This window comes from Podarcis muralis, chromosome 3 (assembly GCF_964188315.1).
Source record: "Podarcis muralis chromosome 3, rPodMur119.hap1.1, whole genome shotgun sequence".
Taxonomy (NCBI): Eukaryota; Metazoa; Chordata; class Lepidosauria; order Squamata; family Lacertidae; genus Podarcis; species Podarcis muralis.
In genome coordinates, this window is record NC_135657.1 from 17,406,985 (window position 1) to 17,431,049 (window position 24,065).

A 24,065-nucleotide genomic window follows, 5' to 3' on the forward strand; every position below is an offset into this window, starting at 1 on the left:
AAAACGCTGCTGATTCATAGTAGAGTCTTAAGTCCGGCAGGGCAAAACCCCCTCTATCTTTCGCATCTGTTAATGTCTTAAATTTTATTCTTGGCTTTCTGCCCTGCCAAACAAATTTCGATATGTCTTTCTGCCACCTCTTGAAACAGTCCATCTTGTCTATTATTTGTAATGTCTGAAACAGAAATAACATTCTAGGCAATACATTCATTTTGATAACAGCAATTCTGCCTAACAAGGAAAGTTTCAGCCTTGACCATATGTCTAAATCTTTCTTAACTTCTGTCCAACATTTATCATAATTGTCTTTAAAAAGATTCACATTTTTCGATGTCAAATTCACCCCCAGGTACTTCACTTTTTTTGCTATCTCCAAACCTGTTTCATTCTGGAATGTCTCTTTTTCTTCATTTGTTAGGTTTTTTTCCAAAACTTTAGTTTTTTGTTTGTTCAGCTTAAATCCTGCAACTTGACCAAATATCTCGATCAGTTCTAAAACTCTTTTTGTGCTAGTGATTGGCTGTTGCAAAGTCAAAACTAGGTCATCTGCAAATGCCCTTAATTTATACTCTTTCACTCCGACCTGAATTCCTTTAACCAACTGGTCCTTTCTAATCATATTTAACAAAACCTCCAGAACCAGTATAAAAAGTAGGGGGGAAATAGGACATCCCTGTCGTGTTCCTTTCTCTATGGCTATCTCTTCCGTTACCACATTGTTCACAATTAGCTTTGCCTTCTGCTCAGAATAAATTGCACCTATACCATTTTCAAAACCTTGGCCTACCCCCATCCCTTGGAGATTCTTTTTCATAAAACTCCAACAAATATTGTCAAAGGCTTTCTCCGCGTCCACAAAAATCAAAGCCGCTTTTCTGTTAATGTTCATTTCCAACAGTTCCACAATGTCTATTATGTTCCTCACATTGTCAGACATGTGTCTACCCGGGAGAAAGCCAGATTGATCCTTATGAATCTCACCTGTCAATACTTTCTTCAGTCTTTTTGCTAAAATGTCTGCAAAAATTTTGTAATCCACATTTAATAATGATATTGGGCGGTAGTTCTTAACCTGGTTCTTTTCAGTCTCGGTCTTTGGTATAAGTGAGATAAAAGCCTCTTTCCACGTTTCAGGTGCCTTTTTCCCCTCCAATATTTCATTGCAAACTTCTTTTAATGGTTGCACTAAACCTTCTCTCAAAGCTTTATAATATCTAGCCGTCAGTCCGTCTGGTCCTGGAGACTTTCCCAGTTGTGCCTTTTGAATGGCCTCCTCTATTTCCTGTTCTGTTATTTTCTCATTCAAAATCAACTTGCCCTGTTCTGGAATTTTCGGTAGTCCATAATTTTTAAGAAATTCTTCTATTTCTTGTTCATTTACTGGCCCTTGTGTGTATAATTTCCTAAAAAAACTTTGGAAACAGTTACTTATCTCATTTGGCTTATGAACATTCTTTCCCTCTATCTCCAAACAAGTAACTGTGTTCAATTTTTGTCTCTTTTTCAATTGCCATGCAAGGAGCTTCCCACACTTATCTGCAGACTCAAAAGTCCTTTGTCTCATTTGTTTAATTTTCCATTCTATCTCTTGATTTGTCAGTTCCATATATTGCGTCTGATAATATTTTATTTCTCTCAAAATTTCTTGAGACTTTGGTTTTGACCTCAGTTTCTTTTCTCCTTCCTTCATTTTTTCTAAAATTCTTTCTTTCCTTTCATTTTGCTTTTTCCTCTTGATTGAATTCTGTTGTATCAGGAAGCCTCTCATCACGGCTTTACTTGCGTCCCAAATTGTTCTTTTTTCCACATCTGTTCTCAAATTTATCTCGAAGTAATCTTTCAATGTCTTTAGGGCCTTTATACAGAATTGTTCATCTCTAAATAGGGAGTCATTCATTCTCCATCTAAAGGATCCAGTTGTTGTCATTTTCATTTCCATCTTTACGGCATTATGGTCGGAGCAGGTTTTTGGGCAGATTTCTACTTTTTTAATCTTTGTAGCCATCACACTAGATACCCAGATTTGGTCGATTCTCGTCCATGTCATTTTAGATTCCGAGAAAAAAGTTCCCTCTCTCTCGAGAGGGTTCTTTGTTCTCCAGATATCAATCAAGTCCATATTTTCCGTCATCTCGAAGAAAGTCTTTGGTAATCTTCCTTCCGCTGTTCGCCTTCTGTCATGTCTTAATAAGGGTTAAGCACCAGGCAGTTGGGTTTCAGTGCCCATTGAGAGCTGGCTGTTAGGCCAGGTGAGCCAGAAACTCAGGCGTAAACCACAAACAAGGATCATGGGAAGGTGCACCACCAAGGGCAAGCAGTGGGCATTCATTCATTAACCACATTTCCCCCATTTTATCATTACAACAACCCTGTGAAGTAGCATAGGCTGAGAGACAGTGACTGGTGCAAGCTCACTTATTGAGCACTGTGGTTGAGTGCAGATTCAAGCCCTCATCTTCCAGGTCCTAAGCCAGCACTCTAACCCAATGTTTCTCAAACTTGGGTCCCCAGCTGGACTACAACTCCCCTCATCCCTGACCACTGGTCCTGCTAGCTAGGGATGATGGGAGTTGTAGTCCAATAACAGCTGGGGACCCAAGGAAAGTGTTTGGATTGACATAGGCTCCAGAAACATTGGTTTAATACACCAGGCTGTGCTAAATGCCTTATGGCAGAGGTTTTCAACCTTTTTGAGTCCATGGCTCTCTTGACCAACTACATTTTTTCTGTGGGACCCCTGTGGGGCTCAGGAGCCTCTTACCCTTTTTCGAACACCCTCTCTTGTGGAGTGTTCTCTCAGCCTGTTCTCCCTACTCTTTGGGATTCCTCCAGGTAGCCACTGCTGCCACCCCTAGTCTCTGAGCTGCCTCCCCGCAACCCCCGGCCAGCCCCAAGAGTCCCAGAGGCACAATTCACCTGTGGAGCTTATAGCCAGGGCTGCTGCAATAAACAGTTGTGCAACCTTTTAGGAGGCAGAGATGCGAGAGGGCATCGGAGGAGGGATGGAAGGAAAGAGGGACAGAGGCCAGTGTTGCTCAAGGCACCCCTGACCATCATTCAAGGCACCCTGGTTGAAAACCACTATCTTATGGGGATGATTTGACACTGGGGATGCAGCATAAATCAATCAGTTAGATTAATAGATCTAAAGCCTATTAAGATTTCTGTTAATAAATCTAAAAATAGTGTCCCCAATTAATTTGGCAGCTGGGGTTTCAAAAACCATTCATCATTTTTAATGCAAAAACGGCAAGCGGCAGGATTGTCTTAGAAGAGACATTCCCTCTTTCCTACGAAGGCATGTGCATGCACTTGTCCAAAAAAACAAGCAAAATGTGCTTCCTTTTCTTCTTCAGAAGTATTATCTTATTTACGTTAATTTAATTTGTCAGCTAACATTTCTTTAACTGGGTGACAGCCCTGTTGGTTAGGCTAACCTCTCTTTGCTTCTCTCCCCAGGCTGCACCTTGATTTCAGGGTCTGGAGTCAATTGTCAGTATGCTACCTTGGCATGTGCTTTCCAGACGCATTGCTACATTTCTGGCCCCCGCGACATGACAGTGCAGCCATGCAGGCGCAGCAGCTTCTTCAATAAATGTAAGTCTTGTAAACAACAGGTGCTGCGGCTTATAACCAGAAACAACATTTGCGTAGCTTTTGTCCCCTCTCAGGCCACCGTCCTGTATCCATTTAACCTGCCCATTGAAGCCCTTGAAACTGAGCCTACCTAACTGGGTACCAACTTGATTTCAGTAGGAGGGAGTTGAACACATACTTAGGCTGCACATGTCCTGATGTGCTCACTCGGGACATCATGTCCTCCATGGAAACCATGAGACTGTCTTAGTGCATCAGGGGCCTAACGTGTGGCCAGAGATGAAATTGCTCAGATTCACGCAGAATTGGATGCCAGAGTGAGTCTTGAGGAAGCATCCAAAGCACCATCTGGTCAGGTTATTGTGGATGAGTTTGATTTGTGGCAGTCTGAGAATGTGGAGGTGCTAGCAACAAGAATATTATTGGCACAAAAATGGAAGCAAGAAGAATTACCGACGAAAGAGGAATGGCAGATGAAATTGATGGACTATGCAGAATTAGATAAATTAACAGGAAGGATTCGAAACCTGCGGGACCAGAGATTCTTAGAAGACTGAAGTAAATATATGAACGATTTGAAAAGTAACTGCAATGAACAGCTTATGCTAATAGGACTGCAAGAAGTTCTGTAAGGAGGACTATTTGAAATATTGCAAGAAAGAGTATGAGGAGAATTATTAGTTAATGATAATTAAGAGTAATAGAGAAATTAAGAAATGCAGAATAAGTGATAAAGAACAAAAAATCATCAGAGGTGTTGACGGAAGTCTAAAATATTGTATAAGCTACAAAGTTATGTTATATGATTGTTGGAAATGATATGTTTAAAAAACCAATAAAAATGTATTAAAAAATTAAAAAAGAGAATGTGGTGGTGCTATAAGCCCTTAAGAAGACTTGTGTGGGCCCACAAGGGCTGAGCAACTATCACCCAGTCACCAATATCCCACTTTTAGGCAAGGTGTTGAAGTGGCTAGTGATGATCCAACTGCAGGCACGTTTAGATAATTTACCTGGGCCCTTTTCAGTCTGGCTTCATGCCAGGATAGGGTACCAAAGCTGCCTCAGTTGTGCTTGTTAAAGCCCTTAGGAAACGGACGGAGAAGTGGTTTTCTTTGACCTTTCCTCAGCTTTTGATACCATCAGGAAAAGTACTGTTGGATCAGGCCAAAAGCCCAGCTAGTCCAGCATCCTGTTCTAACAGTGGCCAACCCAGAGGCTTATGGGAAGTCCAAAAGCAGGACCTGTGCCACAACAGCTATTTTTTTATCCCCAGCAACTGGTATTCAGAGAATGCTTCCTCCAACAGTGGTGAGAGAACATAGTCATTAATATATATAAATGCAGTAAGTTGATCCCAACTCTTTATTTATTTGCTTATTATTTGTATTCAGCCTGGTTCACACTTTAAGACAAGGGTTGGGAACCATTGACCCTCCAGATGTTGCTGAACTGCACAGAGGCGTAGCGTTGGGGGGGACAGAGCAGCAGTGTCCCCAGGAGCAAAATTCTGGAGGGGCGCAATGCTCATGCCCCCTGTCCCCTGGGCTGCCCAAGTCAGAAGGATGAGAAAGGCATGCAGCCACTGTCACCAGCAGCCATGTGCCTTGCCGGATCCGCACACCCCATCCTCTGGCCCGCGCCTCCACTCCAGCTGCCCAGTCCACTAAGGGGGCACAACACTTTCCCCGCTTTGGACACCGGCAGCCCACGCTACACCACTGGAACTACAGCTCCCATCATCCCCAGCAAGCATAGCCAATAGCCAGGGGTGATAGGGGGTTGTACTTCAGCAACCTGTGGTGGGGCAAAGTTTCCCCACACCTGGTTTAAGGTAACATTTACACAAGTGTGAAGGGAAGAGGAAAAGAAGTGCATGGAGGCACCTTTGCATGTGATTGAATTTGGAGAGGAGGAGCAAAATAACAGGGTCCCAGCTGAGCTGGCAGAGAATAATAATAATAATAATAATAATAATAATAATAATAATTAATTCAGAGTCAAATTAATGGCAACCATTGGGCTAGAATTCTATGAGAATTACCAAAGGAGGGGGTCAGACTGTGTCTTGGCCAAAGGCCTGGTGGGACAGCTCTGTCTTGCAGGCCCTGCGAAAAGATGTCAAGTCCTGGAGGGCCCTAGTCTCTTGTGACAGAGCGTTTCACCAGATCGGGGCCACATCCGAAAAAGCCCTGGCTCTGGTTGAGGCCAGCCTAACCAAGGCCATGCTTTGGATCGATTGGATAAGCCTTCCTGGATCTGACCAAAGCCTTATCTGGAAGCAGCATCCTGTTTTCAGAGTGGCCAACCAGATGCCTATGGGAAGCCCTCAGGCAGGACTTGAGTGCCACAGCTCTCTCCCCCTATAATGCCCCAGCGGCTGTCATTCAGAGGCATGCTGCCTCAGATTTTGGGAGGTAGCATCCAGCCTGGAGGTACTATCCAGCCATCACAACGTGTTATCAGTCTCCTGTCACAATCTGTGCCCTTTTGCTTTGTGATATTTAACCGTAAGGAGCCGAATGCCTCATGCATGCTTTGCTTTTCATGACGCACATTTGAAGGCCCTCTTCTGTGTCCCTGTGGCTAGTTAAGAGCTCAAGAGCTGGGAATTTGGGGGAAATCACACAAAGTGATCAATGTCCTTTGACGCCGGCTGGGCACTGTCACGGTATGAGGTGTTGCAGGAGACTGGAAGGAGCACTTAGCGGCATTGTCACCACAAGCTGTGAATTGATTCCTTTCTGTTTCCATTCCTTTCTGCCTTGACTGTGGAAGATGGAGAGGCAGCAGGGTTGGGGAGGGAGCAAGGCTGCTCCCTTTTAAGAAGTGATGGTTCATGTGGCTGATGGGAGGGGAGGAAAACAAGTTAGATACAGGATGCCAGGGGAGGTGAGAGGAAAATAAGAGTCCCTGTCTGGGTTGGGGTCTGAGAAGAAACTGTTACTGAAAAGTAAGCTGAGCAAAGAATAGATGAAGGAAATCTGTGAACCGATTTGCAAGTAATTTTTGACACAGGCTGCCCTCAGTGTGGCGCTGTGGGTAAAACCACAGAGCCTAGGACTTGCCGATCAGAAGGTCGGCGGTTCAAATCCCCGCGACGGGGTGAGCTCCCGTTGCTCGGTCCATGCTCCTGCCAACCTAGCAGTTCGAAAGCACGTCAAAGTGCAAGTAGATAAATAGGTACCACTCCGGCGGGAAGGTAAATGGCGTTTCCATGCACTGCTCTGGTTCGCCAGAAGCGGCTGAGTCATGCTGGCCACATGACCCGGAAGCTGTACGCCAGTTCCCTCGGCCAATAAAGCGAGATGAGCGCCGCAACCCCAGAGTCGGTCACGACTGGACCTAATGGTCAGGGGTCCCTTTACCTTTACCTTTACCCTCAGTGCAGTCATTCTCAGTCTGTATACGTCTCTGCAATCACATGGAGAAAGACCTTTCTGGACCTGGCCTGAGCTTTCTGGACCTGCCCCCTCATTATAGTAATCTATAAGGGAGGGGGGGGGACAGAGAGCAAAGCCAGTTAAGAGGGAAATTCAGCAGAGCATCTGCTCTGCATTCAGAAGCTCCTCAGCATCTCCAGCTGGGGCTCTGAGTGCCCTACTTCTGAAATCCTGGAGAGACACTTCTGGTCAGGGTAGGTCTCCGTATGAGGCAGGTTCCTATGTTCCCATGAGCAAGTATTGAAGTTGGTAGCCACTCGTTTGCTCAACTGTAGCCCATCTTCATAGCCATGTTTCCAGACACACACTCATGATTTGGTAGGCATTCATATTCAGCAAGCCATGATGATCATTCAAGATTGTTGTGAAGAAGATGCGAGCGTTATCCATCCAGAGCCTTAATAGGTCAGGCTACAGACCCAAGATACCCGTGACCTCGTTTTTGATCCCTGCAAATGGTCTCTCGGTGACATTTCAACACTTTCTCAAGGCACAGTCGGCTTGGCATACCTTAGATTAAATGACACCTGAGCATGTTTCCCCCACCCTTGAATTGCTGCTGTTAAGAATTTGGATGAGTTGTGTGCAATATCTGTTTCAGTGACGGCTGATCAGCTCTGGAAAGGCGTTTTGGCAGAGAGCGGAGCCAGTGGAAGGAAAGGAAGAGGGAAAAGGACCAAGAAGAAGCTGAAGAAGGATCTCAATAGAGGCCAGATCATTGGCGAAGGTAAATCCACAACAGAAGCAAGAGGCCAGAAACCTCTTCATTCATATTGGGTCCCTCTAAGAGTGAACTCTAGCTCCACTCCCATCAGCACTCAGCACCAAACCAGGGCTGCTGAGATGCGAAAGGGAGGTATCTGCATGCTTGGGGGGACCCCAAAGTTTGCAGAAGTAATACATATAAATAATTTGAAACCCTATTGAGGGCACACACACAACCAGCCAGCTCCAGGAGGACATAGTCAGCCACAGAATGCTAAGTCTAGGAGGTGTGTAAAAAAGAAAGTAAAAAATACTCTCTGTGCGAATATCTGATTCTGTGATGTCACAGCGAGTACTACAGTGGTACCTCGGGTTACAGACACCTCGGGTTATAAACACTTTGGGTTACAGACTCCGCTCACCCGGAAGTAGTACCTTGGGTTAAGAACGTTACCTCAGGATGAGAACAGAAATTGCACAGCGGCAGCAGGAGGCCCCATTAGCTAACGTGGTAACTCAGGTTAAGAATGGTTTCAGGTTAAGAGTGGACCTCCGGAATGAATTAAGTTTGTAACCACTGTAATTCCACATGTTCGTATAAGTGATTTTTTTCACATAGCGAATGTTTGTAAAGCGAGATCTGTGTGTATTGTATTTTTATTTGTTTTGAAATACATCCAGTCCCCCAGTCCCAAAATGGGACACCCCCACCCCCATGTTGGCTAAATAAATGTTGCTTATTGCTTTTGGTTCACTGAGCTCATCCTCTTCTGTGTTCTGTCTCAGTGCACACTGCTTTGTCAGCTGAAGCAGGTCATATATCCGCAAACAGAGAAATAAAATGTATTTATTATCAATATACTTAGTGCGCACTGTTTTCCTTAATTGTAGTTTAGCTCCCCAGCCCATTCATCCTAAAAAGCAGTTGAATCTTAACACCGGACGATGCTTGTTGTACAGCTACAGCTCATTTCACGGTTACGGCTGTGACCTGGGAAGTACCCTAAGTTGTTCTTGTGCTTTCTGTCTGCCTTAGGACGCTCAGGTTTCCTCTGGCCTGGCCTCAACGCTCCGGTACTGAAACAAGGAGCAGTCCAGACCATTGATCAGCGGGATAAAGAGGAGCAGGAGAAGGTGCAAGCAGAAAAGCTCCGTCTGCGGGAAGAGTTTGACAGGAAAAGAAAGATAAAGGTGAAGAGGGAGAGAGGATGGACTGGAAGATCTTGGGGAGGTATCAGCCTAGGACCCCCGGATCCAAGTCCTACTGGAGGTAAGATAACTCGGGGCATTCTAGTTGTTTTATATGTGCATTTCATAAAACTTATTCTGTGCATGTCTGTGTAGCTCAGCGATAGAACATCTGGGGTTGCTAATAACTCCCTTAAGAAAAGGTTTCTGTAAGCTACAGTTTGATCAGGGATGGGGAACCTCGGGTTCAGGAGGTTATGTATGGCCCTCCAGGCATCTCTGCCCAGCCCTCAAGACTCTCTTCTGTTAAATAAATCACAATACAGTGTAATGTGTCATGTGTTGTTGTTCGTACAAGGTTGCATTTACCTAATTTTAAGGCCTTCTAAGGAACAGGTGGTTGTTATTATGTCCCAATATGTAAAATCACAGAATTCAAAGAGGGGGTACTTTCTTTTTCCCATAACTATAAATTGTCATCTGAACTTATGGGTATCTTAAAAAAAATATGTGGGCAACCTGCCTGACTGCTCAACGCAGCTTGCAATGGACAACTGAAAAATATACAGATAAAACAACACCAAGAAAATCTAATAACAGGAACCTAGGAAGCTGCCTTATACTTGGTCCAGCTAGCTCCATACTGCATACACTAACCGGCAGCAGCTTTCCAGGGTTTCAGGCAGGAGCTATCCCCAGTCCTGCCTGGAGATGCCAAGGATTGAACCCAAGACCTTGTGCATGCAAAGCTCTTCCACTGAGCCGTGGTCCTTCCTTGATCACCCTAAAGAGTCATAGAAGGCTGTACAGTGACTCGGGCAGTCAATCTGTTTAATGCAGAAGTACTTCTCTGGCTGGCGGTGACTTTCCAGGGTCTCCGGCAGGCATTTTATCTTCTTGAGCTGGAGGTGCCGGGGATGAAACTCAGGAGCGACTACATGCAAATCATGCGCTCTGCCGCTGAGCTAAGGCGCTTTGGGTTCAGAGAGGTTTCTGGCGTTTTCGAGCGATGTGTCTGATGTGACATGCCGCTTGCCATGCTCTGCCTGCCCGCCAGTGGGAGTTGGCAGCCTTGCAGAATGCTGTCCTCATTTCCAGCACATCCATTGCAGCCACATCAGTTTCCTGGAGCAAGTCCCTAACACCTGCAGTGGGCAGAACTGGGTGAGAATGGGTGCTGTGTGGCCAGCATTTAGAAGCCCGGTCTGTGCAAAGTACTTTGGCTCAGCGCTGTTCCCTTAACTCTTCAGAGATGTTGCAGTGATTGCATCTGACTGATTACAGGCTCCCCACCCCTGGCAGCCTTTTCAATTGAAATGCAGAGCAAGATGGCTGTTAACTCTGAGACATGACTTGATTTGAAGTGCCTGGGGTGGTCATGCATCTCCCTCCCCAAGCCCCCCCCCCCCAACTTCCCTCTGTCGCTGTGCAAGCAACATGTGTTGGATAAGACCTGAGCCTGTTTATTTGTTTGATTTGAATCACTGCAAACCCTTTGATAGTTGGTCATTCAGCATGCTCATTTCTAAAACAGTACCCTGCTGTGGTATCGGCACGGTAAATGTGAGCCGTTTATAGCCTGGCTGCTCCTGTTAGACCTTAAAACACTCCGCGATCTATGCCTGACTGCTCAGCCAGCTTACGGTATCCCTTTGGCCGATAGCGTGTGCAAGGAGGCAGCTCTAAATTTAGCCGAAAATGTCATTGTCTGTATGCAATCTGTTCGCTTCCTAACATGGCATGCTAGTTTTAACACTTTGCAGAGCTTTTAGCAGTGGAAAATCAGCAGAAGAAGCACAGTAACATTGGGACTCACCACGTTCATAAAACTGCCTTCCTTGTCTCTCCAATTCTTTTTCCCTTTGCCACAAATGCAAACGCACAAGCCGAGTTGAAATTTGGGCCCCATCTGCTCTATACCTTTTTAAGCACCGTTATGCCACTTCAGAGGGATGCGGGTGGCGCTGTGGGTTAAACCACAGAGCCTAGGACTTGCCAATCAGAAGGTTGGCGGTTCGAATCCCCGCGACGGGGTGAATTCCCGTTGCTCGGTCCCAGCTCCTGCCAACCTAGCAGTTCGAAAGCACATCAAAGTGCAAGTAGATAAATAGGTACCGCTCCGGCGGGAAGGTAAACGGCGTTTCCATGAGCTGCTCTGGTTTGCCAAAGCAGCTTAGTCATGCTGGCCACATGACCCAGAAGCTGTACACCGGCTCCCTCGGCCAATAAAGCGAGATGAGCGCCGTAACCCCAGAGTCGGCCACGACTGGACCTAATGGTCAGGGGTCCCTTTACCTTTACCTATGCCACTTCAACAGTCATGGTTTCCCCCCAAAGATTCCTGGGAACTGTAATTTGTTATGGGTGCTGAGAGTTGATAGGAGACCCCTGGTTCCTGCACAGAGCTATACTTCCCATAGTGGTTTAATAATCAGTCCCTCTTCCCTGGGAACTCTGCATGGCTTAATCATGCTTGAATCAGACCTAGGAAAGGTAACATTTTTATACAGCTATATTATATGGAGATGATGCATTTATGTGTATGTGAGCTGTACATCTCTGACTTGCATTTTCTTTACCGACAGAAACATACGAAGATTTCGACTCCAGAGTGATTGAGGTAAGCGCTGCAAAAAAATCTGCAGGGATTCGCACCTTAAACACAAAATGCTTCTGGTCTTACCATCCTTTGACTATAACTCACTAGTAATGGGAGCTGGGGAATTCTGAAGTAGCGTTATTACAGCTGCGGAGAAAAGTGTGCTATTCCTTTGGCTCTGCCACAGCGCCCAGTTCAAAGGACTCTTGGATAGAGTTCAAAGGCTGCAAAAGCTGCAAAGGCAGCCATTAGGTTAGCCACTAGAATTATAGAATTCTGGGGTTGGAAGGGACCCAAGAGTCATCTGGTCCAGGCTTGAGAGAAAAGAGAGGGTTTTCTGCAAATGCTTTTTCTAATTTGTGTTCTTTTACCCCGGTAACGAAGCCATGAACAAAACAACTTTTGACCCTCTGCTCTTGGAAAAAGCAATAAGTAGCTTGGAATCCATCCCACCTTTCTTTTGCCTTGTTTGCATAGGTGTATTAGCCCTGCAGGCCTCTCTGCCTGGCTCTGTGGACTCTCTTCAAACCACATCTTTTTGCCAGCCATGCCCCTCTAACGCCCATCACTCACCCACCTTCACACCCGCCTTTGAAAAATAGTGTGATTATATATAGTGGTGCCTCGCAAGACGAAAAACTCGCTAGATGAAAGGGTTTTCTGTTTTTTGAGTCGTTCCACAAGACAAATTTCCCTATAGGCTTGCTTCGCAAGACGAATCGTCTTGCAAGTTTGTTTCCTTTTTCTTAAAGCCGCTAAGCCGTTAATAGCCGCTAAGCCGTTAATAGCCGCTAAGACGCTAATAGTCCCTAAGCTGCTAATAGCCGTGCTTCGCAAGACGAAAAAACCGCAAGACGAAGAGACTCGCGGAACGGATTAATTTCGTCTTGTGAGGCACCACTGTATAGACTTTTTACAAACTATGCATTTGGAGGGTTTTATTTTCACTTCCCTTTCCTGGTGTTTCATATCTCCTTGACGGACCCGCCTTTCACGTTCAGAAATGCCGGTGTAATTTTTAAAAAAAACTTACGATGAGTGACCACTTGCCCCTGTTCAAATGCCAAAACATTGCTTTTGTGTGCCATCTAATTGTTCTTTTGCCCAGAGCCAGGATTCGATTTATATGTGTAATCTATGGGGATTTGCTGTTAGTCACAGCTCCTTTATGATGTAAGGGTAAAGGGACCCCTGACCATTAGGTCCAGTGGTGGCCGACTCTGGGGTTGCGGTGCTCATCTCGCTTTATTGGCCGAGGGAGCCGGCGTACAGCTTCCGGGTCACGTGGCCAGCATGACTAAGCCGCTTCTGGCGAACCAGAGCAGCACACGGAAACACCGTTTACCTTCCCGCCGGAGCGGTACCTATTTATCTCATGGAACTTTGAAATGTCAGGCATAGCCCTATTGGCTTTAGCCCAAACGTAGCAGAGTTTTCCTGCACAGCGAAGAAGCTAGTTGCGGCAGTAATGACAAGTCAGCTAGACTCAGAATAACTATTTACAGGATTTATTAAAAGGAGAAAATAAAACCAGCAGAGTTTCTGCATACAAAACAAAGCAAAATAAATCCTTCCTTTCTCTCTCTCTCAAAACCATACACAGCACTCCAACTCCTAACACACCTCACATCAAACTGAGCTAGCAATCCCTTGATAACAGAGTTGAGTGCTGGTCGTTAACCAATCAGAGTGAGTAGTTTCTAGGTCAAGCAGACCTGGGCTTTCTGCCAAGAGTAAATTGACACCAGCCTGAGTTAATTGTGCGAAGCTAGAATCTGCAAGTTTCCCACGAGAACCAATTAACAGAAACTGAACACCCCCTCACAGATTCTGCTGAACAATTAACACCAAATACACCTATGTAGGAGATCATTTTTCCAGCAAACCTAAACCCTTGCACATTCGCTTGTTCTTTATCTTTGCCAATGGTTTAGTTAACACATCTGCTACATTTTCTTCACTTGATACATAAGTACAGGTGATTATATTGTCTTGTACACAGCAACGTACATTTTGGTATTTTACAGAGATATGTTTGGAACGCGATTTGAAACCCTCTGTTTTACTTAATGTTATACAAGCTTGATTATCAATGTAAACTTGTACTGGTTCTCCACAATTTACGTTTAAATCTGTTAACAAATGCTTGAAATAAATCACCTCGTTGCACAATTCACTCAATGCGGCGTATTCTGATTCCGTTGATGACACACTTACAACGTCTTGCTTGCGTGACCGCCAGCTGATTAAAGCTCCACCGACCATTATGACTAGTCCTGTGACAGATTTTCTATCCGGCAAATTTCCCCAGTCACTATCACAGTAGCAACTCAACATTTCATCCTCTGAAGAATTTAATTGTAACATATAGCCAATTGTCTGTTTGAGATACCTCAGAACTTGTTTTACCCCTTTCCAGGCATTTAGTGTGGGTTTTGAGACCAATCTACTTAATATGCCTACTGCATAGCTAATATCAGGTCTGGACCACTGTGCTAGATACAATAAACTTCCAATTACAGAGTGATATACATCAGGATGTTCAAATTCAGGACTCTCATCTATATGAAGTGTTTTTATGAAACCTGGATCCATAGGCACCACTGCCCCTTTGCAATCCTGCATCCTGTATGTAGTCAGTAGTTGTTTAACTTTGTTCTGCTGACTAATTAGGCAGCTGCCATCTTGGGCCCAGCACACTTCCAACCCTAGATATGTCCTAACCGGGCCTAAGTCTTTCACTTTGAACTTACTGGACAATTGTTTGGCAAACCTTTTAGTTTGTTTATCTGTTTTGCATGCATACAAAACATCATCTACATAAATCAGACAAAACTCTTGATCACTGCCTGTACCACGTACATAAACACAATTGTCAGCTGTACTCTGCTTGAAACCAAATGACACTAAGGCCTCATGGAAACATTTGTTCCAAGATCTTGCAGCCTGTTTGAGACCGTATAGAGCTTTGTTTAATTTCAACACTCTATTGGAACCTGTCTCATAACCAGGCGGTTCGGCAAGATACAGGTCTTCTGATATTGACGCATGTAAATATGCAGTCTGAATGTCAAAATGGTTTAACAGGAGTTTTCTCTTTGCTCCAAGCGTTAAAATCAGCCTTACACTGTCTCCCTTAGCAGTAGGGGGAAAAGTCTCGTCATAATCTTTTCCAGGCCTCTGAGAATATCCTTGAGCCACTAAACGAGCTTTGTATTTGTACTCTCCTGTCACCAGAGGTTTAAGTTTGTACACCCACCTGCAGCCTACAATCTTTGCCCCCTCAGGCGCTGCTACTGGTGTAAAAACCTTGTGCTCATTCAGAGAGGACATCTCTTCCTCCATTGCCTGTTTCCAGAGCTCTGCCTCCTCTTTTGGTAACTTTAACACCTCCTGAAAACTCTTGGGTTCTGCAATTACACTAAACACATTTGCAGTATCTGGAGAAAAACGCACCGGAGGCACTCCTTTGTTTTGTCTTTTAGATCTTCTGGGAGAAAATTTTTCTTCTGACCCACTTTCCTCCTCAGAACTACGACCTCTCTTTTGTTGCATAGCAACTGGTCTTTGGCTAACTCCACTTTCTTGAGAGCTCTTATCTGAACTTTCCTCCCCCTCAGACTCTGATTCTCTGTGTCTACCTTCAGAGTCATGAAGCTCCTGGGAAGGTTCAAACCAAACCTCAGTATTGGCATGTAGTCTCTCCCAGCCACTATGTTCACAAAAACTGGCATTCCTGGAGATCACAATGCCATTTGTCCCTTCAGCAAAACGGAAACCTTTTCCCAGCTCCTGGTAACCCACAAACACTAACTGTTTGGTCTTAGGATCTCCCTTCTTTCTCATTTGTTTTGGAATTAATACCCAGGCTTTTGATCCAAACACATGCAAATGGTCAATTTTGGGTTTTTTCTGAAACAATTTAAAGTACGGGGTTGTACCTATTGTTTGATGAAAGAGCCTATTTTGGAGATAACACGCGGTGAGCATGCTCTCCCCCCAATAAGACATGGGCAAATCAGCATCATCAAGCATGGCAAACATCATATCTTGTAAAGATCTGTTTTTTCGCTCTGCAACGCCATTCTCCTCTGGGGAAAAAACGTTCGTTTTTCTATGCCCAATGCCACGCTTTTGTAACCAATCTTTAAAGGCATTTGACATAAATTCGTCACCTCTGTCCGTCTGAATCCTTTTGAGTTTAATGGACAGAAATCTTTCCACAGATGCCACCCAGCCTTTAAACTTAGTGAACACGTCACCCTTATTCTTCATGGGGAAAACCCAAGAATAACGTGTGGCGTCATCCACAATTGTTAGTGAAAAGCGCGATCCACCCCTGCTTACAGCAAATGGACCAATTACGTCCATGTGAACCAGCTGTAGCGGTGACTCACTAACTCTGTCACTTCTGGGGTAAGAGACTCTGTGGGTTTTAACCTTTTTACAAACATTACAATCAAGGTACTTGTTACAACTCTTTAAATTACCCCCATCAGCCAATTCAGACATTTTTAATACACTTTTCCAGCAAGCATGCCCCATTTTCCTATGCAATAAGTGCACACAGTTGTCATGTATAGCTTTGTTATTCACTGCAGGCTGAGATTTACTGACTACTGCTGCAACTTGAGATCCTGCTTTAAGCCAAAACAAGCCTCCCTCTGACTTAGCAGTGCCTAAAATCTCACCAGCCTTCTTAATAATGCAACTGTCTCCTTCAAAATGCACTTTAAACCCGGCTTTTAGCAAACAATCTACAGACATCAGATTGCTCCTTAATGACGGCACACAAAGTACATTTTGCAGGCATTCACGAAGACAAGGAACAAAAACTGCACCCCCCGAAATCACTTCGGAAGTACTTCCGTCTGCTAGAGCCACCTGGCTGCGCTGTGCTGAGTTCTTGGAAACAAACAATTCATCTGAATTTACGATGTGGCGAGATGCTCCTGAATCGACCACCCAGACAGCTTGTTTCTCATCAGCAATCTTGACCTCGCCGGTCACCAGCTGAGCCGACTGTTTTCGTTTGAAGAATTTCCTTTTACGCTGCTGCTGCTGCTGCTGATCTCGTCTCTGCTCCTGCACCGGCAACTGAGACTTGACCAACTCCGGACATTGTCGTTTTAGATGCGCTGAAGACCCACATCGGAAACAACGTCTAACAGCAAACGCTGACTCCTCACCGGTACGCTGCTTTTGCTTCACCTCCGGCACGGCATGAGAACTCCTTCCAAACCGCCCACCTGTAGAAGCCTCTGCAGCCAACAACCTTTCTTGCCTCTTCTGCCATTCTTCAATCAAACGCCCAGTAACGTAACTGACTGATAAATCATGCTCCTGCATGCCTTCTAGAGACAAAACTAAATTATCCCAGCTTTCCGGGAGAGAACTCAAAATAATAGCCACCTTCTCCTGCTGGTCTAATGCACAGTCTCTTTCCTGTAGCGCAGTAAACTTTAACTGTAAACTGTGTAGGTGTTCCTGCATTGTAACCCCAGGCTGTAACATTGCCTTGTACAATGCCTTGCGAATGAACAGCTTGGAAACCGCTGTCTCACGCACATGGAGTTCTTTAAGTGCTTGCCACACACCTCTAGCTGTCTTGATTCCCCTCACATACGGCAACTGGGAATCTTCCAGCCCCAAGACAATTGTGGCCCTTGCTCTTTGGTCTTTATCGAGGTCTTCATCATCAGGCTTCGCAGGAAACTTACTCACCACTTGCCAGAGACGATCCCTCTGCAGCACTGCCTGCATGCGTTCCGACCACAGCAAGTAATTGGAGTCATTCAGACGCTCAAAAGCCATCTGAACTGGTTGTGAGGCCATCTTGAGAGCGATGTCCCTGGAACCCGGAACCAGCTACTCACGACCACCGAGAGAGAAAACAGGAACCACAGCACCCAGCACTCACACGCTGCAGCTGTTGTCCTTGTGTCCACTGCGTCACCAGCTCACCACGGTCAGGAACCAGCCAGGAACAACAACCTCTGGAACTACTGGAACCAACGCCGTTGATGCTGACACCACCGCAACTCAGGCTGGCAGCACAATGCCCATAACCTCATGGAACTTTGAAATGTCAGGCATAGCCCTATTGGCTTTAGCCCAAACGTAGCAGAGTTTTCCTGCACAGCGAAGAAGCTAGTTGCGGCAGTAATGACAAGTCAGCTAGACTCAGAATAACTATTTACAGGATTTATTAAAAGGAGAAAATAAAACCAGCAGAGTTTCTGCATACAAAACAAAGCAAAATAAATCCTTCCTTTCTCTCTCTCTCAAAACCATACACAGCACTCCAACTCCTAACACACCTCACATCAAACTGAGCTAGCAATCCCTTGATAACAGAGTTGAGTGCTGGTCGTTAACCAATCAGAGTGAGTAGTTTCTAGGTCAAGCAGACCTGGGCTTTCTGCCAAGAGTAAATTGACACCAGCCTGAGTTAATTGTGCGAAGCTAGAATCTGCAAGTTTCCCACGAGAACCAATTAACAGAAACTGAACATTATCTACTTGCACTTTGACGTGCTTTTGAACTGCTAGGTTGGCAGGAGCAGGGACCAAGCAACGGGAGCTCACCCCGTTACGGGGATTCAAACCGCCGACCTGATTGGGAAGTCCTAGGTTCTGTGGTTTAACCCTCAGCACCACCTGTGTCCCCCTGTATGATGTACTTGTTAGCAAACGTGTACATCATAGTTGTACTCCTAAAAAAATACGCTGTGTGAGGGTGTTCCTATTGCCACTAGCTCATAGCTTAGTATTAGTGAAGATACTCATATTCTGCATTTCAGATTTCGTAAAACATTTTGCAGCCTTTCTGAACCTTTCTTTCCCATCGCCTCTTCAGAAGGTATGTTGAGATTTCTCTTTTGAGAGCAGCTTGAAATTGCATCCCATACGCAATTAACTTTTGTACTGAGGTCAGCAGATTGTTGAACCCAGGCTTAGAGCGTTTTCAATCGCGTGCCAGTTTTCGCTTATCGTTACTGGGAGGAAAGCCGAGGTGCTCACCGAAGGCACCTAGCAACAACTCAGATCACAATTCCACGTGGGCTGAAATTTGAATTTCAAAGCAGCATGAGTATCCTCCGGCAGCGTTTCAATTATTTCTGGGGTGGGCAGATGGAGGAATTGCAATAAGTGGCATGCAGGATGCTAAAGGAGGCCTGGCACCTTAATTGCACTTTCAGTTCTGTAACTACAGCGTAATGTGCTGCACTTGGTTCTTGTTAGAGCTGGTGGAGTGAGTAGAACTGATTGCCACCAGTAGGCTGGCATGGGGTGGAGACTCACATAAGAAGAGCCTACTGGATCAGGCCGGGGGCCTGTCTAGCTCAGCATCCTGTTCTCTTAGTGGCCAACCTGCAGGAAGCATGAAGGCAGGACCAGAGTGCAGCAGCACTCACCCCTCCTGCAGTTTTCAGCAGCTGGTTAAGGTAAAGGGACCTCTGACCATTAGGTCCAGTCATGGCCGACTCTGGGGTTGCAGCGCTCATCTCGCTTTATTGGTCGAGGGAGCCGGCGTACAGCTTCCAGAGCTTCCAGGTCATGTGGCCAGCATGACTAAGCCGCTTCTGGAGAACCAGAACGGCGCACGGAAACGCCGTTTACCTTCCCGCTATTTATCTACTTAACTAAATGAAACTTAACTAAAGAAACATTGCCACATAAAAATCAGCTGCTAAAAAATACAAGGAAAGTCCATAGTAAAGGACTAAATCCAAGCATCCTCGAAAGATAAGGAAGCAAAATAATTAAAAATGAAAATGAGATTAAAAATATAAATTTCACCTTTTTAAAAAAAACAAACACACACCTGATTCACAATGAAGCAAAAGAAAATCAATTCTTCACCACCACCATACATCAATCAATCAATCAATCATCCCATTATCTTGTGGCTATCAGGAATGTAGATAGAGACAACAGTTAATGTTGCCTTGTCCTGTGTGTGGTGTGTGAACTTCCTGTCCAGGGTACTATTCAACACACCCTTAACCTCCTTTCTTGCAGTTTTGTTGACTTTAATGTTACGCAGGTGTAACATTACTGAGGCCCAATGTGTGGGGTGGTATTGCAACTAAGTTTTACTTGGCATAGACCTGTTGGCGAATACAGTCTCAAAAAGTAACTTATTTCTAAAACCCTCAGTACCGTCTTTCACACAGAAGTGTGTTGTCAGTCACACTAAGCAAATTTTCTTTCTTTTTTCCTGTGTAAATACATTTTAACTTGCATGTTTCCTTAGGGACAACTCGAAACATCAGTTCTGAAAACACTGTGGGTAAAACGACCCACAGAAAAATGCAGGAAAATATATATATCTATACGGCATCGCAAACAACGAATTCAGGTGTCAATCAAAAAGGAATCGAGGAATAATCATTACATTCCCATCTTTGGGGGGTTGGTTGAGGGTGTATCTCAGAAGAACAAATCCATTCACAAAAAATTATCCTGTTAATAATTTCTGGTGAAATCTGAATTCATTTATCTGCCCACTTATCCCTTCCTGACCAGGCAAATAGGTGAAATGGACTGGAAGTTGTGGGCTCCCCTTCCTCAGAGGTTGGATGGGCATCTCTCATGGATGCTTTAACTGAGATTCCTGCATTGCAAGGGGGTTGAGCTGGATGACCTTGGGGGGTCCCTTCCAACTCTGCGATTCTATGAAACCGCTGTGATGTTAACATATGAGAGTGCTGGAGGTGAAATAGTTAAACAGGTTAGCCAATCAGAACCCAGGGGGTGGAGTCAGAGGGACTATAAAACCAGCTCTGGAAGGGGCAAAGGGGGGAGTTTGTTGGGAGTTGGGTGGTTGGTTGGAGTGGGAGTGAATTGGGATAGAGTCTGAGGGTAGGTTGAGTTAGTGTAGTGAAATAAGCTGAGTCAGGAGCAGTTAGGAGCTAGGAAGACAAGTACAGTGGTACCTCTGGTTACGTACTTAATTTGTTCTGGAGGTCCGTTCTTAACCTGAAACTGTTCTTAACCTGAAGCACCACTTTAGCTAATGGGGCCTCCTGCTGCCACCGCACGATTTCTGTTCTCATCCTGAAGCAAAGTTCTTAACCCGAGGTACTATTTCTGGGTTAGTGGAGTCTGTAACCTGAAGTGTCTGTAACCCCAAGCATATGTAACCCGAGGTACCACTGTAAATATCTGAGAGGTGGTTTAGTGAGTGAGAGCAGGTAGCGGAAGTTATAGGTCTGGATAGGCACCCCATGATTGTAATGGACCGATACCGTTTATGAAACCACACGCTTGTTAAACTGCAATCAATAAACAGAAGTTTATGTTCCAGTTTAACCCTGACTGGACTCAGTATTGTACCAGGTAGGGCCTGGGTGGTGGCAGCGAGAAATAAAGTGGTGGCACAGGGATCAATAGAAAGTGAAACGTCCGGGGACCCTGTATGATCGCCACAACCGCTGAAATTGGCATGCCTCCTTCAGCCTAAGAGTGGGAGCAGCTTATAAAGAAATTTATTTTGACATGGAGGGAGCTTTAGCAGAAAGATGAGGGGAAGCGGGGGGGGGGGGGAGTTCATGTTCAGTCCTTAATCCCTCAGGCAACTAAGCAAGCTGCTACTTTTTCCTCCACAGAGGTTTTTGAATAGCAAGTCGCTTCGGAAAGAGAAGGGCTATGTTGTGCAAGCTGCTCAGGGCCACAGATCTTTTATTGCGGATCTGCTCTAACTTAGTCGTTATGAAGAACTTTGAGACCTAATTGACTCTGATGGGCAGTGAAACCTCCCCCCTTTTTTTGTTTTGTTTTATATACCTGTAGAGAATCATATTTTTATTGCAACTGTAAAGCTGGGTTTTATTTTCCACCCTTAAAAAAAATAAATACAAGACATCTCGGGCTGAGATGCTTCAGTTTTAAGATTACTGCGTGCTTCTCTCCCAGTAATAAAGAAGGGTGAGTAATGGTAAGTGACAGGTTCCCAAATACAAAGGGAGTGAGCAGCAGGCGTACAGTAATACAGGGATCTAGTCAACTGTATGTGCCATTCTTTTTATGTTTTAATCGCAGAAAGAAATCCATTGCTGTATCTAGAGAGGTGTCAGATCCATTGCCGCCAGCAGACGATAAATAAGTATCTGAGCATCCATTTCTGATTAGAGAGGAGCAGCACAGGAAGTTTAGCGAGTTTAGGCAATTGGTCCATCTAAATCAGTATTATCTACACTGCCTGGCAGGGAAAGAGCATCTGGTTTGCATGCAGAAGATCCCAGGAATGTCCAGGGAGAGGAATTAACTCTTTGTTGTCAAAAGCACACTTACAAGTTAGGAAAAGGTCCTACGACGTCTCTCAGCTACTCCTAGGTGTGCACCTAATGAGGCAATTGCCGCAACAGAGAAGTTCGGTCGCTGAACTTGCCAGTGTCAAAGCAAAGTTAAACAGTGTCAAAGCAATAATTCTTCAACATCAACTTCGTTGAACGGGTCATGTTGTGCGGGTGCCTGGTTATCATCTTCCAAAGCAACTCGGGTTACATATGCTTCAGGTTACAGACTCCGCTAACCCAGAAATAATACCTCAGGTTAAGAACTTTGCTTCAGGATAAGAGCAGAAATCGCACGGCGGCAGCAGCGGGAGGCCCCATTAGCTAAAGTGGTGCTTCAGGTTAAGAACAGTTTCAGGTTAAGAATGCACCTCCGGAATGAATTAAGTATGTAACCAGAGGTACCACTGTGCTCTATTCCGAACTTAAAAATGGAAAGCAAAATACTGGTGGTCAACAGAAGAGGTTTAAATACTAATCTATTCTTTAAAAAATGTAGTATCAACACCGACAATTGGGAAACACTGGCCTGCAAGCGTTCCAACAGCCTTTACCAAAGGTGCCATGGACTTTGAAGAGGCAGGAACTTGCGGCGAAAAGGAGAAACGAGCTAAGATGAAGGCACGCTTGGCAAACCCTCACCGTGATCTACCTCTGCCGGAAAATCTATGTCTCCACTGTGGAAGGACGTGTGGATCCAGAATTGGCCTCCACAGTCACTTACGGACTCACTGTTAAAACCGTGTTTATGGAAGACAATCTTACTTGACTATGAGGGATCACCAAAGGAGAAGAAGGTGGTCCTGGGAGGCAGTGGAACAGGAGGGTTAGGAGAGACCCTGGTCTGAAATTCTGCAGAGTTGCTACCAGTACTGACCTAGGTTAACCACTGTATAAGGCAGTTCCCTATGGATCATAGGGTGAAGAGGAGGACGGCCCCTTCGTGGAGCTACAGGGCACATTGGTGAGGAGCCATGGCAGTTAAACAGCTCTGAAACTAGTCGGCGCATATATTGTTTTCATCATGATTGTTTATTTCGTTTATGAATCGCTTCCTGTGAAACACCTCAAAGTGATTTTACGGTGCAATAAAATCCGATTTATTTAGAAAGCCATTTCTTATATAAAAAACCATTGCCACAGTTAAAGCCATTGCATATATGAAAACAGTTTCAAATCCAATGCAGGTAGAGAGTGAGATTTTAAAAATCTCCACTTAAGAGGCTTGTTGGAAAAAGAAGGGCTTCAGGGGGCCTCTCTGATGTGTAAACGGGAAGGAGGGCTTAAGAATAGGTGCTGTCACGCTAAAGCCCCAATTCCTACATCATAAAGGAAGGATGAGGCGGTATCTGCAGGAGGTCCTCTCCTGCAGAGCACAGCTGTTGGTTGGGAATATAATAAATGAGACATTTCTTTCGGTATTTTTGTCCCAAGCTGTAGCAGCACCATTAGCCTAGCTTGGTAGCTAAATGACACATGTGGACATGTTCTCAGCAGAAGTTTGGAGGATGATATGGAGCAACATGCGCACATTTCTTTCTAGCAAGCATCCTGTCCTTGGAAGATGGATGTGATCAGGAAACCTTGTGGCAAATTATGCAAGCCTCTTGTTCTGTTTAGACACCTTCCCAGTTGCGAAGTGGCAGTTCCAGTGCACCTACGAGACTCCTTCCTCCACCCTCACGGGCAGCTCAGCTTTGAGATTTAAGTTTAAAATTTCACACCAAGCAAACTAGATTATATTAAGTTAATAAAGAGAGCTGTAACACACTGCAGTGTCTTGCCACCCTGCCCCAATGGCAATTTCGTTAGATTTAAATAGGTGTGGCAGGGCTTTTAAGAACGGCAGGGGGCATGTGATTTTTCTCGGGTTCCTACGCTTTTGGCAGGCAAAGCATTATGTTTCAAATGCCTTGGGAACGAGACATTCGCCATAGGCTGCAGCGGGTAATTAAGAATCCTCTACAGTAACCCAAACTTCTGCAGTAAATGTGTGCTCTGTGCTCTAGGTTTCGGATAATGCATATGATACGGTGGTAGGAGTTTGCACACAATTCTTTGGGGTGGGGAGGAGGCTTCCCTCTCAACTTGCTTGCCTCCATTTCTGTTAGCAAGGGAAGGGGAGCACACCAGGGTGCTTGAATTTTGGCCTACGCTAATCAGTGTTTCCCTGAAAATTAATTATACCGTAGAAGAAACCCCTTTGTGAACAGAGATGCCAAAGCAGCATTAC

General features: G+C 45.0%; 1 protein-coding gene across 1 annotated transcript in view; it reads left to right on the forward strand.

Annotated features, from left to right (window-relative positions):
• MRPS5 (mitochondrial ribosomal protein S5) overlaps positions 1-24,065 on the forward strand; it is a 55,227-nt gene that overhangs the window by 7,685 nt on the left and 23,477 nt on the right. The window contains exons 2-5 of the mRNA XM_028724947.2: positions 3,460-3,597; positions 7,642-7,767; positions 8,782-9,015; positions 11,519-11,553. Coding sequence (XP_028580780.2) covers positions 3,460-3,597; positions 7,642-7,767; positions 8,782-9,015; positions 11,519-11,553 — 533 coding nt within the window. The remainder of the gene's footprint in view (positions 1-3,459; positions 3,598-7,641; positions 7,768-8,781; positions 9,016-11,518; positions 11,554-24,065) is intronic.